The following is a 14,011-nucleotide window of genomic DNA, read 5'->3' on the forward strand; positions in this document are numbered from 1 at the left end:
CAGGCCAGGCCGTCTCTCTTCCTTCCCACCTGCCTCTATCCTGCCTCACTGCAGGGTCATCTGCATCCTCTTCCAGGTTCCTAGAGACACCTGCTAGTGCCTTGGCCTCTGCAGACCCCACAGAGTGTGCCCAGGGCTGGGGCCTCCACCCATGCCCTCCACTCAATGGTGAGCTGAGGACAAGGACGGCCTCTTTGTCTCCACGTCTTAGATGGAGCTGGGCCACCAGTCAGGATTATTTCTCCTCCTAGAAAGCTGGGCAGGCATCTCAAAAATCCTTAAGTACCTCATTTATATTCTGAAATGGTTGCTGATTCTCTCTTGCCAGGGTCAAACACCACCAATGCCCGTAACACTCCTCATAGCCATTTGAAGGACTCTGGGCTGGCAGGAATCCACTGTCTCTCTCCCTTCATTGATAAATGCTGGTGCCTAACTTTTCTACCCTGTTGTCTTCTCTTTCTTTAACTTGAGGAAAGCATTGTGGAAACTGCAATCTTTCTAAAAGCACTGTTTGGTAAAATGTCAGGGCTTTTAGTGTAGCCCACATCTGGAGCCTCGTAGAAATCACTGTCTAGAACCCCATGGCTCAAGAAGTGTAAGGAGCTTGGTCTGTGCACCTCTCTCCTCCGCAGGGGAAGGGACCTTCCTTCCTCCCAGACCCCAGATTGGTCTCTCCTTTTAGTTTTTATTTCCATAATGAGATGGAATTATTTTGTTGGAAAATGTTCTTTATTTTTAAAGCACCTGGGTAGAAGAATGCTGTTGCCGGACCCTCCTTGGACAAGGTGGAGACTGAGGGTGGCTGGGAAGCTGGGAAGAGCTGGCTGGGAGAAGAGAAGGAGGGAAGGCTTCGGGCTGAGGAGACCGGTGGGCAAAGGCACAGGCAGTGGCATGGATATGGATTGTGGGGACAGAAACAAGAGGTAAATTTAGAGAGGTGAAACAGGCTGGATTCTAGAGGAAGGAGGATCCAGAAACCTCAAGTACAGAGGGGCCCTTAGGAGCTGGGGAACCACTCCTTAAACTAAACAACTCTCTTTTTATTGTCTTTTTGTCTCCCCAGAGATATTCTAGAAGTGGTTCTGACATTTGTTCACTCCCGATTTTGGCCAAGATCTGCCAGAAAATTAAATCGTATGTATACAATTTCTACCTTCCGGAGCACTAGTGTGTAATAACATCTTTGCTTGTCCCCTTTTTCTAATGACTAAAATGATCTTCACACTTAAAAGGCATCCCTGAAGGTTAAAGTGTTTCTTTCTCAAAACATTGCACAGAAACCAGAAGACAAACGAGCTCTGAACAAAATCGTTTGGGAAATATACTGAATGCCAGCATCTTTGCATCTCAAAGCTGATCTGTCCTCCAGGCTAGAATGCAGCCCGCAGTGAGGCTCACTGCCGGCAAGTGCCTGCCAGCGAGGTGCCCACTGCACTACACCTGGAAACAGCCCCTCCCTGCCGTGTGAGCTACGGACAAGGGTGTGCAACTGGGCATGGAGAAGACTCTGAGCATCTTTAGTGCATGACATTCACAACGCTGGACAGGGACTGTGTTTTCACAGAGCCCAAACTATTACGTTAAAAATCTGACTCAGATACATAGGAATATGACTGTGAGTGCAGAGACACTGTCCAGAATTCCCACACCCTCCTGTCCATATTCCAGCTCCACTTTGAGTCTGGGGTTATGCTAGACATCACAGTAACTGCTGTTCAAAACACTAAAGGGTGAAACAATGTCTTGAGAGGGCATTGGACTCAGAGGCAAAATAGCATGGGATCTACCTTTCACTAAGGCTACTTCTTTTTTATTTTTATTTTCATTTTTGGAGACGGAGTGTCACTCTTGTTGCCCAGGCTGGAGTGCAATGGTGTGATCACGGCTCACTGCAACCTCCGCCTCCCTGGGTCAAGTGATTCTCCTGCCTCAGCCTCCCAAGTAGCTGGGATTACAGGCGCCCACCACCATGCCCAGCTAATTTTTTGTATTTTTAATAGAGACGGGGTTTCACCACTTTGGCCAGGCTGGTCTTGAACTCCTGACCTTAAATGATCCACCCACTTCAGCCTCCCAAAGTGCTGGGATTACAGGCGTGAGCCACCAAGCCAATCCCACTAAGCTACTTCTAGTATGACCACTGCTGCTTTGCTGCTATCAGGTGTATGGGTGCTGTTCCAGGTGCCAGGTGCTGAACTTCTGATATGTTTCCTCACTTAGTTCTCATAACAATAAAATGAGGTAAGGGTTATTATTATTCCCATTTCACAGAGAAAGCAACTGAGCCTTAAAGAAGTAACTTCTGCTGGGCCACTGAGGACCCAAGATACACCTCAAGGTGCACTTGATCTCCTGTGTTCTTTGTGAATATACATATTCTTGACTCCTTTGCAACGCTGCTTCTTGAGCTGACTTTGAGAACTTGGGCCACTTAATGTCTCTGAGCCTCAGCTTCCCCATATCTAAAATTACAGTGTAAACTAAATTCTGCCCATGTCTCAGAATCATCTTGAAATGTTTTAAAATCCAGATTCCTTTGCCCCAAACCTGGTGGGGGAGTGCTGTGTTTTCCTGGAAATTTTCCAGGAAATTCTTAGGCCATTAGACTCCACACTTAGACTCCTAGGTGTCCATGTCCACCCCAATGCTTGCCTTCTAGTACAGGTGCAAGACTGCCAATGCTACACATACAGGTGATACTTTAATGACTCAGAATAATGTTCTTTAGCCGTGAGATATTTATTTAACTACAGCATCTGCCCCAGTCCCTGCTTCTTTTACTCTTCCTCTCCCGCAGGAGCTCCTATTAGTTTAGTCTGTGCTAGCCTAGCCTTGTGGATGGCTGAGAACACACAGAGGTGAGAGTTAGGCTGCACACCTGGACTGAGAAGCTATAGCTTCCTATATCTGTGGTAACACAACACCACAAACTGGGTGGCTTAGAACCACAGAAATTAATTCTGTCTCAGTTCTGGAGGTCAGAAGTCCAGAGTCAAAATGGCAGCAGGGCCACGCTCCTTCTGAGATTCTAGTTGGATCCTTTCTGTCTCTCCCTAGCTTCCGATGGTGGCTGTGAGGCCTTGGTATACCTTGCCTTGCAGCTGCATCACTCCAGTCTCTGCTTCATCTTCATATCTGGTCATCTTCCTTGGATGCCTGTCATTTCCTTTTATAAGGACACCAGTCATGTTGGATGAGGGCCTGCCCTAATGCCCTCATCTTAACTTGATTACACTTGTAAAGACCCTGTTTCCAAATAACGTCACATTCGCAGATACCAGGGGTTAGGACTTCATCATGTTTTTTTCATGAACACAATTCAACCCCTAACAAAGACACTTTTCCTCATTCTGCCATCCTTCATCTCATGAGCTTCATGAGTACTAAATCCACTGAACAGCTCTCATCTGTTGTAATAATATCCAGGGGCAGGAGGAAGCTATGATTCAGACCCACATTTGGAGCCTCTTAGAGCGATCCAAGAGTTAAACAGTTAAAAACTCTTCCTGGTCAATCTGCTGGCTTAAGCCCCTGCGAGCCAGCTACGCAAAGTGCCATTGCAGGTGCCGGAAATGCTAGCAACACCCCTTTTCATGACTGGGGATGAATGCAGAGAGCATCAGGACATGGGGAGTAGGGGGAAGATATTAGACATGAAAGAAGATGCTGGAAGGTTGAGATGCGGCCAGCTCCCCAGGCCCCCAATCATGTCATCATGCCTAGTTCCCATTAAATCGAGACCCCTGCCCCCTCCTTGCTGAATGCATTATTGTATTTTCTGTGTTAGATGTGGGCCAGCAGGACCCAACAGGGTCAAAGTGACAACTCTTCAATTGAACCACCTTTGAAAAATTGAATTCAAGAGCATCAGTAGCCAAGGATTTTCTGGGTCCAGTTTGAAAGGGAAAATTATTCTTTTATGAAAAAGCAAAAACTGTGTTTTCCTTCTTTCTGAAAATCACTGTGTTTCAAGTGTCATATGCAGCTGGTCACAATTGGTTCAGTGCTTTATGACTTACAAAGCACGTACACGTATAAATGCAGTCTCACATATTCTTCAAAGCCATCTGTGGTTCAGTAATAACACTGATAACTAAAAGTTATCTGGTGCTGTCTAAGCACCAAAAACTGTTGTAAATCCAACTATTGAAGGTCAGCGCCATTATTTTCTCCTTTCTAAAGAGGTAAAATCATTTGCGCAAGGTCACAGATCCGGTAATGGATGAATCTGACCTTTGAATCCAACAGTTTGCTTTCCATTGACCCCCTCAACTCTTAGCCCTACGCTTTAGAGGAACGAGTAGGTTTTAAATGCCTGACCCACTAGCACGGAGTCCTCACGTGGTAGAGACAAGACCTGCATGTCTTCTGTGGCATAGTCCTTTGATAAAATTCCCCCAGGAGGAATGCCTTACCTGCCCAGTGCCTCTCCCTGCCCACTGTCCCACTCCGTCTAATGCTTTCAAAATTCATTTGAGGTGTCCCCACCCCAGGGACACGTTCCAGCACCCAGCCTACTTTCAGTCGCTTGCACAGCCCTCCTGGGTGCTCCTGGCTCCTCCTCGGTGCCACCAGACCCCCAGTGCCTGCTCCACCTCATCCCATTCTTCAATCCCTTCTTCCTGGCTGGTCTCCTACACCACGCACAAGCTCCTGGGGAGCAGGGATCCCATTTCTTAGCAGGAGGAGCTCAGTGAAGAAATGAGGGAATACACGAAGGAAAAGCACCACTTTTCCAGGAAAACAAATGTGTAGCTATCAGGCTATGACCATGGGGTGATCAAGTTTTTTGGTGTTCTGTTTTAATCAGGATACACAGTGCCTACACACTGCCTGTATTTTACTTCAACAGTGGTAAGTCAGGAGAATCCCCTCTTTTTAAAAATCTATTCTTTTTATTTAATGTCTATATGCAGAAACCTCCATATTATTTCACATAAATACGTGCAAACCATCCTATCCCCTGTTGATTGTGTTAATTCAACACTATTTTTTTTTTCCTTTTTTAGCCTCCTCCTTTCCCATACCCTGCTCCTTCCACCCACTTCAGTCCCACCCCCACCTCCAAGCTGAGCCACGTCTATAGGCAGGTGTGCCCTTCCGTGGCTTCTCTGTTCTCATTTCAGTGATAGAGACCTACATAACACATCCACCCACAGATGCAACCAACCCGCACCCAGCCCTCGAGAGCTACCTGAGACCCATGTGAGGCAGGCACACATGGAGATTCATTCTCACCATTTTTCTTCTGTCATAATGACCCAGTTTCATGAAATAGTTTTAGGGAGATTGAACTTGAATAGCTCAATACTGCATCATTAATAACAATCAGCCGCAGTTATAATTGCTCCCCGGGTCAAGCCCACTCACCTAATATCTGGTGGCAGGCAGGTATTGAGCAGGGGCAGTGAGCACCACCAGACTGCATGGTCATTGAATAGAATGCCGTGTGGCCAGAAATCTGAACATCCAAAGAGGGGCCATGGATTGGGATGGGGATGTCTCTAGATACCAAACCATGATGAGAGCAGACACCGGAGTCCTGCTGCCCCACCCGAGGAGCCATCCTTGCAATCAGGGTTCCTATTGCACTTAATAGTAAGAGCTCATGTGTTTTGTTTTGTTTTTTCGAGTGCTCTCCATATCTAGGAAATCGTTAATGATATTGATTCTATTTTACAAATAAGAAAACTGAGGCACAAAAAGATTAAATGATTTGAGTAAGGTCACCTGACAAGGAGACAGCAGAACTGGGATTCAAACCCAGGGAGTCTAATTTCAGAACCTGGAGCTACGTTGAAAGAATTCTCGTGGCTTTTCCTTCCCACTACGCTGCCCTCAGTCCAATTGCTTGCCTTGAAAATGCTGTCACACCCTTTAGGTTTCACCTTAAGATCACTTCTTCCACTATATAGGGTTAGAAACGTTTTTTTCCTCTCTAGATGCACAACGCTCTTACAGCATTTTTCATCTAGGACTATAGTTATCTTTTGATGCATTAATTTCTTCGTCCATGTCAAGTTCCTAAAGTGCAGGAACTGTAGGACTGTGTCTTGTACTCATCTCTGGTATCTAATATGATTCCCAGCACATAGCAGGGACTCCCAAAATGCCTGTGGAATGAAGGAATGAATGAATGAACATTTCAACACACAGCTAGATATTTCTAAGGATATGCAAGGTATCAAGTTCAGATGCAATTTTACAGAAATAATTTGTAGTAAAAGTCGACAATGCCTTATCCAAAACCTTGGAGTTGTCAGGCACATTAGCTCATGCCTGTAATCTCAGCATTTTGGGAGACCAGAATGGGACGATCACTTAAGGTCAGGAGCTAAAGACCAGCCTGGGCAACAGAGCAAGACTCCATCTCTATAAAAACAAACACAAAAACGAACAAACAAAACGCCTTGGAGCCAGATATGATTTGAAATTCAGATTTTTTATATTCTAGTAAAGTAATAAATGTGCATATACCATAACCCACCTGCTATCCCTGGCACCTCTTGATCAATCAGATTTATATTTCAGAGTGAAATATATGAATTTTCACACTAAGTATAACAAAGTTTACAAATTGCCCTGTATCAGTTCAGGTCAAGTTTTGCTACCAAATGAAGTTGTTGCTAAGTGGAAAATAATTTTGATTAGTGGGCTATGAAGAAGGGATTGTGGAGATTATACAAGTTGCAATTTATGCTACTTTAAGTACTCAGTCTACCTACTCATGTCTAGAATGCATGGCTTTGGTCAGTCACTTGGAGCCTTTAAAGTAAGCAGACAAATGTTAATAAATCAGCTTTCCAATCCTAAAGACCACTCTTTGTTCATTCTTTCAAGGACAAACTCTCACCCCCAAGATAACAAAGGTGGGAGGGGATAGCTTTGGCGCACGCCCAAAGGAGACCTTTCCTCCAGCTCTTTTTTCTTTCTCAGGCTGAAAATATGGCTGTTTGGGTCTATGCCATTTCTCTCTCTCTCTCTCTCTCTCTCTCTCTCTCTCTCTCTCTCTCTCTCTCTCTCTCTCTCTCTGTCTGTCTCTGTTGATCTGTCTTTGTCTCTTGCTCTTGCTCTCTTTCTTTATCTTCCTTTTCTCAACTAGAAAAATAAACGCTGTCCAAGAGACCAAATACATACATGGGGAAAACTGCCTAATCTCACAGAAAATGTGACCTTCAAAGCCTTTTCCAAATTCTCAACAGTCACAACTGATGTTGGATGACTGCATGTCATTTGGTCCAAGCTTTATCTGCATTTCTTGACAGATAATTAAAATGAGAGAAAACCATTCGTAGCTCAGAGTAGACAAGGGATGGGGTGGATCTAGAAACCCTGGAGCATCAGAGCAGGAAGGATCTCAAGAATGATCTTGCCCTAGCTCCTCTCCTGCATGAGGGAAAGCAGTGTCACAGCCTCTGAGCCCACTGGGGAAGCTTCATTCCCCTCTGCTCCCACCATGGGAAAATCAAGGTGTGGGTGATCATGGGGGTGGAATTTGGCTACAGCCCACACCTGAATTGCTCCTGGATAAGCTTCCACCTTCCCCAGGGCTGGTTCTCACTCACTCTGTAAGTGTGGATGTGTGGAGTCAGCAAGTAGAACCTTTCTAATTTCCTGCGGGTGGCTCTCTCTCTGGCCCTGTTCAACCCACCCCACCCCACCCCAAATGGAAGGGGAAGGTGAATTTCCTCTTTCGGACAGCAGGCACTCATAATCACAGCTGCAAGCACTTTGTGAGAACCAATACCAGGGGCTTTTCATGTGGTTTCCCTTAATCCTCCCAATAAACCCTGGGAGGGAGCTGGCAGGATCACATTTTACAGATTTAAAAATGAGGCTCAGGGAGGTTAAATAAACTTCTGAGAATTGCAGAGCTGCTGAGAAAGCGGTGGATGGAGCAGCGACTCCAACTGACTCTGGAGTCTTTACTGAACCACCATGCTCAACTCAGTATCTGGCAAGAGCACTTGAATTCAAAAGGATAATTCCTCTCGGGGACACTAAGAGGGAGCCTGCTGCTTTGTCCTTTCAGGGATCCAGCCTCCCCTGTCCCCCAGGGCAGGGATGTAGGAAGGACTAGTGATGAGACATCAGCTTGCAGCTCCCTCTTCATTGGGTCCACCAAGTGGCTATCGACTCCCCACACTCCCTACTTTTCCAGAGTACCATAACCAGCACTCACTCATCCCAGGGCCCTCCTCTCAGTGGTCCAGTCAGGAAACAGAGCTGTGCAAGGAGGATTTAATATAAGCTACCAGCTTTAAAATGTGCTAAAAAGCCTGAAACAGTAAAAGGGGGAAGGCTGGGCCACCCAGCTATGAGGACTGCAGGAGGCAGCCAGTATCCCTAGGCGGACAGAAGAAGCAAAAGGGAGGAGCTGGTGTTCTCAGGCTTGGGAGACCACATGCTGTGGGGTTGCTGGGGGCAAAACAAGAGGCCATGTGGGCCAGTCCTGGAGCCATGGATGAGGGGTCACCCACGGGTGCTGGGACCCTCGGGAGGGCCCACTGTGGCTAGAGCTGGAGTCACTGAAGGGAACATCCAGAGAGAGAAAGTCAGGGAAAACAACTTCTCCTCTCCTCCTCCTGTTCTCTCTTTCCACCAGTGCCAGGTGCAGTTCCCAAGAGAACCTGGTAAGTGTATTTTGCAAAATTCCCAGACCCAAAAGTATAGAGTAGAATACAGGCTATAGAACCATAGAGGCTAATATAACCAGCACAGTGCCTTTCAGTGTTTGACCAAAGAGGCCTGCAAGCTGATCTTCTGTCCCATCCCAGAGTTCATAACACAGGCTCCAGGCTGCCAGTTAGGCTCTGCATGGTCTCGGGTTGCATTTATTTGCCTTGAGGTTCTCAGAACTGTTGAGATGCTCTTTATTCAAAAGACCATTTAGTGATTCCTATAAAAGGTTGTGTTACTCACTGTAAATTCTCAGCTCCACAGAAAGCCTCATCTTGCCATTAATGGTGGAGCGTGTCCAGGTTCTTGGCATCTTGAACAAATTGGACAAAGCACACAAAGCAAGGAAGGAATGAAGGGATTTATTGAAAATGAAAGTTCTCTCCACAGTGTAGAAGTAGGCCTGAGAATAGGGGCTCAAAGACCCAGTTACAGAGATTTTGTGAGTTTCAATATCCTCTACTTGGGGTACGCCCTATGTCAATGAAGAGGATGAAGTCAAGTTACAAAGTCATTTACGGCGTTGCCCTATGGAGAGGCTATTTCCTATTATTGCTGAAGTGTGAATCGGACTTATGTTTCCTGCCTCCGGACCCTATTTTCCTGCCTCATTGACATATGACTATATCATTCTGCTACTCTGTAAGTGATTTTCTAAACCCAAGACAGTGTTTGACATTTAGAAGCTGGGAAAAGCCTGGTAGTGAGGATTCCACAGGGGAAATCCTCCCTCATGGGATGTCCGTGACTTTGGCATCAATTTATTTAGTCATCACACCAGGGTCCTTGGTTTCCAAGACTCATGAATGGGAGTGAAAGTTGCCAGCTAATACCAGCTAAATGGTCAAGACTCTCAGGATAAGTGATTGAAAGGAGTAAAATTTTAAGAAAAGATTTCTATAACAGAATGTGCAAAATGGCAAAAATTCAATTTGTAGTGCTGAGTTCATTCATTGACTGAACTCAAAGTGCAGTCTCATATTTCCTGGGAATCTCAACATCAATACCCCTTGCCCTTTAAAATTTCATTTCAATTATTTCACTTCCTTGTATAGGCCAAGTTAATATCAGAGAGAAAACAGTTCTGTTGGGTAAAGAGCAGAGACTGGCAAAGTTTCGCTGGCTCTGTCTGATACCGCACAGACTCTTAATTTTCTGTTTAGAATGGCCCTCTGTGGCACAGACTCAACACAGCTGTATCAGAAAATGTCTCTCCATTTGTTTTCACCAACATTGTTACTTTTTTTCTTAGCTCACCGATTGTTTTGTTTTCTTTTTCCTAGAGCTATAGAACAGTCTGTGCCATTCAAAGACGTAGATTCAGACAAATACAGCGTTTTCCCAGTAAGTATTCTTAGGAATAACCAGATGTTCACTAACATCATATTGCTTCCTACAAATTTATTTCCTTTAGTAAGACAGGACTAAATTTCATTTGAACGCATTATTAATTTGATGAACAACACATCATTTCACAATTTCTTTTCTTTTTGGAGACCAAGTCTCACTCTGTCCCCCAGACTGGAGTGCAGTGGCATGTTCTCTGCTCACTACAACCTCTGCCTCCTGGTTTCAAGTGCTTCTCGTGCCTCCAGAGTAGCTGGGATTACAGGCGCACACCACCACACCTCGGCAATTTTTGTATTTTTAGTAAAGTCAGAGTTTCATCATGTTGGCCAGGCTGGTCTCAAACTCCTGACTTCAAGCGATCCATCCACCTCAGCCTCCCAAAGTGCTGGGATTACAGGCATGAGCCACTGCACCCAACCCATTTCACATTTTTTAAGGATTTTGTATCATTGTTATGATACACAAGGCATTGAAGTAAATCTTAGGCCCAGACTGGTTTTGTTTCCATTTCCAGCTGGAATTCTCCATGAGGGCTATGGTTGCCTTGAAAGGTTTTGTGAATTATTTTGGAACTTCTTAAATCTACTTTAACTTACTTTTTAATGTGTGTGTGTGTGTGTGTGTGTGCATTTGATTCAGAACAGTTAAAATGTCAGGGTATTCTCTGTGAAAACCAACAACAAAGTAACATGTCACAAAGTCCCAAAAGTTTGGGAAATCTCAGATATTCTACTTGGGAATGGAGGAAATAAAAATATTATCTGGCGTTATTATAACTCTTGATTCAAATCATTAAGGTCAAATATTTAAACCTGCATAATTATCCATTTGGGTAGAGACTTTTAAATTATCCAATGACATTAATCATTTGGCCAAATAAGCCAATTGTTTTACAGCCTGAGAGGACTGATGGTTAATAGAGGGTTTTTGGGAAGTTGGAAGGGTCTGCTGTTTCTAGAGGTGCTTGTAGACACACATACATGAACAAACACATATACACAGAAACACAAGTGTGTACATGCACACACATCTACAATATGAATACACATAAACACACACATGCATGTACACGTGCCTCCATACATATACATTCACACAATGCACACCCACACATGCACATACAAGCAAGCACTTAATGTCATACACACACACACATACATTCACATATGCACACACATGCACACACCCTACCACCTGTTATTGGCCCTGGTGTTATATTACTTGTCACTTCACACAGCATGTCTTATATTAATCTTAATTTTCTTAGTGCTCTTTAGTGATCCTAGATTGAATTTGAATTAAAAACTGCGGATGTCAATGCCATTCAGACAGCTCTGATTGACCTTCCTCATGGATAACATCAAAGCGGGCTGAACCCCTCCTGTGTGTGCTCTTCAATTTCAGACCCTGCGGGGCTATCACTGGCGGGGGAGAGACTGTAATGACAGCGACGAATCGGTGTACCCAGGTAGAAGGTAACTATTTCTGCTGGTTGCTGATTTTTGAAATTATCTTCAGAAAAGGAAACAGGAGGCACATTTCCTTCCCCCAGCCTAGGGGATTCCCACTTACAGAGAGAAGAGATTTTTGTGTTCTGATTGAAGTAAAGCTCAGTGAAGAAAGAACGGCATTCATTCGTTCATTTGTCCAAGAAATGCTTATCAGAGACCTACAATTTTCCAAGTACTTTGCATCATGCTGGGTGGTAAACAAAACAGAAATATGCCTCCTCTTCTGGAGCTTACAGTCAAGTGGGAAAAACAATCATGTAAATGGATTATCTTGTTGTAGACACTTATCCAGCCTTCTGTATCAGTTCTCCATGCAGAATTGGGCCCAGAAATAGTGACCTCTCCCTCTGGGAGTAAGGAGGAGCCTCTAACGAATGGAAAACATGTCATACATTAGCCCTGGGCTGAGGTTCAATTGCATCTCTGGTACCAAAAAATAGATATGCTAGCCCTCGCCTTTGTTGTGACTATAGTGTGAAAGCATTGAATAAACCAGTTATTTGGGCATTTAGGGGCACAATGGGATGCAGATTTGTTCATTGTGTTCATCGGCACCGTTCCACAACAATGCGGTCCATGAATGTAGTCAATGATGAAAAAGACAGGATTTGGTCCAGAGCTTCTGGCAAATACCCAAACCAAGGTTAAAGCATGGAAGCTGAATGGAGGCTTCTGATGTCACAACACGCAATGGGATGTGACACTCTTCCATGAAGAATGCTGTTGCCTCGCCATGGCACTTAATGTAGCATTCATTCATTCATTCATTCATTCATTCATGAAACACAACCACTGAGAGACAAGCATATGTCAAAGACCAATGTTAATATTTTTTTCTTAGGCCAGACAACTGGGATGTCCATCAGGATTCAAACTGTAATGGCATTTGGGTAAGCAACTAAATTCAGCTTGAACCCCATTCTCCTTTGTTCCTGCCTCCTGCAAAGTTCATCACATATTTGCTTTAGTTAGATCCAGGGAAGACTACGACAGCCTAAAGCAACTCTTTTCCTGCTGCTTAGAAGAGGGGTATAGAATCCTGATGATGCATGAAGAGTGTCAGCGATGTCATGAGAGTTGAGTCTTTCTCAGTCATGGCCCCTTTAAGCCTTGCTTAAGGTCACCCACATCTAATCCCTTTATACTGTTTTGAACAGTGTGAAATTAAATGAAGAGTGATGTTAACAAAGTTTTACAGCAACCCACACAGCTGTTGGAGCAAACCACATGCTGTCCTTATTTTGTTGCAGCCATTTTTTTTCTGTTTCATAAGCCTACCCAGGCAGAGCAGAAATTACTCAGTATTTACCCTACCACTCACACCTTGAGGCATTTAATGCTGGTGTCCTAGTTTCCTATGAATAATGGATTTGCAGCTCCCAGGGGAAGAAAAGAGGCAAGCCAAACTAACACAGCAACAGCCTCAAGTTTGTGGGGTGTTAAGCTTACAAGATTTGAGGGTTCCTTATGAAAAAAAGAATATCTACTTAAAAATACAAAATCAAATAGGAAAATGAGTAATTTTTAAAACAATCATAGAAATCATAACAAACTCCTGGAGTCTCAGAAATTCAGTTCCCTTTCTTTCGAGATCTCGTTTCTGACTTACCGGAAGTGTTTACATGGAAACATGTCCTGATTGCAGCCTGGCCTCCACTCTCCACCTAGAATACGCTAATGCTCCCAGTTACTCCCAGCACTCACATGGGCAAGGGCTGTGATGGGTCCTGAAGCTTAAGATTCTCTAACTTCAAGATATTATGTTGGTGCAAAAGTAATTTCAGTTTTTGTAATTAATGGCAAAAATTGCAATTATTTTTACACCTACCTAAATAAATTGTCTAAATTGCCTGTAAATAGTTGCTTCATTTATCTGCTTCAGTGAAGAGGAAAAAGTAATAGGCAAGATGCAGAGCTCATTATCAGTGATGGGAGAAGGACATATCACCTTCATACCTATCCCTTTCCACAGAGGAAACACCACTCACAGAACCACAACATCATAAACTCAGAGGGAGTCTTACAACCATGAAGTCCAACCTTGCCCAGACTGTGTCCTGGGGACCCCAGGGTTGAGTGTGATGTTAATAGGTTCTTTCATGTTTTAATGGGCGTGGGGAGCTCCAAAGACTGGAGAGTGAGCACGGTCTTATTAACACATTTCTGATCAGCAAGTGCTTTCATTTTGGAATACTATGAATAATCCTTCCAAGGACTAGCAGCTCCACAAATGGGTAGCTTTACCTTTAGGTTTTAGGATATGCCAACTGTGCCAATTCAGTCCCATTCACAGGCCCAGTATTACTTCCAGGTTTCTTAATTTGGGCACTATTGATGTTTGGGTTGGATAATTCTTTGTTGTTGGAGCTGTCTTGCAAACTGTAGGATATTTAGCAGTATCTCTGACCTCTATTCACTAGGTGCCAGTAGCACCCCCAGCGAAAAATGTCTCCAGACATTGCCAATGT

General features: G+C 44.3%; 1 protein-coding gene across 11 annotated transcripts in view; it reads left to right on the forward strand.

The window, feature by feature from the left end:
- Positions 1 to 14,011, forward strand: part of AOAH (acyloxyacyl hydrolase) — a 206,425-nt gene that overhangs the window by 83,324 nt on the left and 109,090 nt on the right. For all 11 annotated transcript variants that reach the window (XM_074035229.1, XM_065542124.2, XM_074035228.1 and 8 more), the window contains 4 exons: positions 1,067 to 1,137; positions 9,966 to 10,026; positions 11,437 to 11,507; positions 12,385 to 12,433. In XM_074035229.1, the coding sequence (XP_073891330.1) occupies positions 1,067 to 1,137; positions 9,966 to 10,026; positions 11,437 to 11,507; positions 12,385 to 12,433 (252 nt within the window). The remainder of the gene's footprint in view (positions 1 to 1,066; positions 1,138 to 9,965; positions 10,027 to 11,436; positions 11,508 to 12,384; positions 12,434 to 14,011) is intronic.

The sequence above is a fragment of the Macaca fascicularis genome, chromosome 3, assembly GCF_037993035.2.
Source record: "Macaca fascicularis isolate 582-1 chromosome 3, T2T-MFA8v1.1".
NCBI classification, from domain to species: Eukaryota; Metazoa; Chordata; class Mammalia; order Primates; family Cercopithecidae; genus Macaca; species Macaca fascicularis.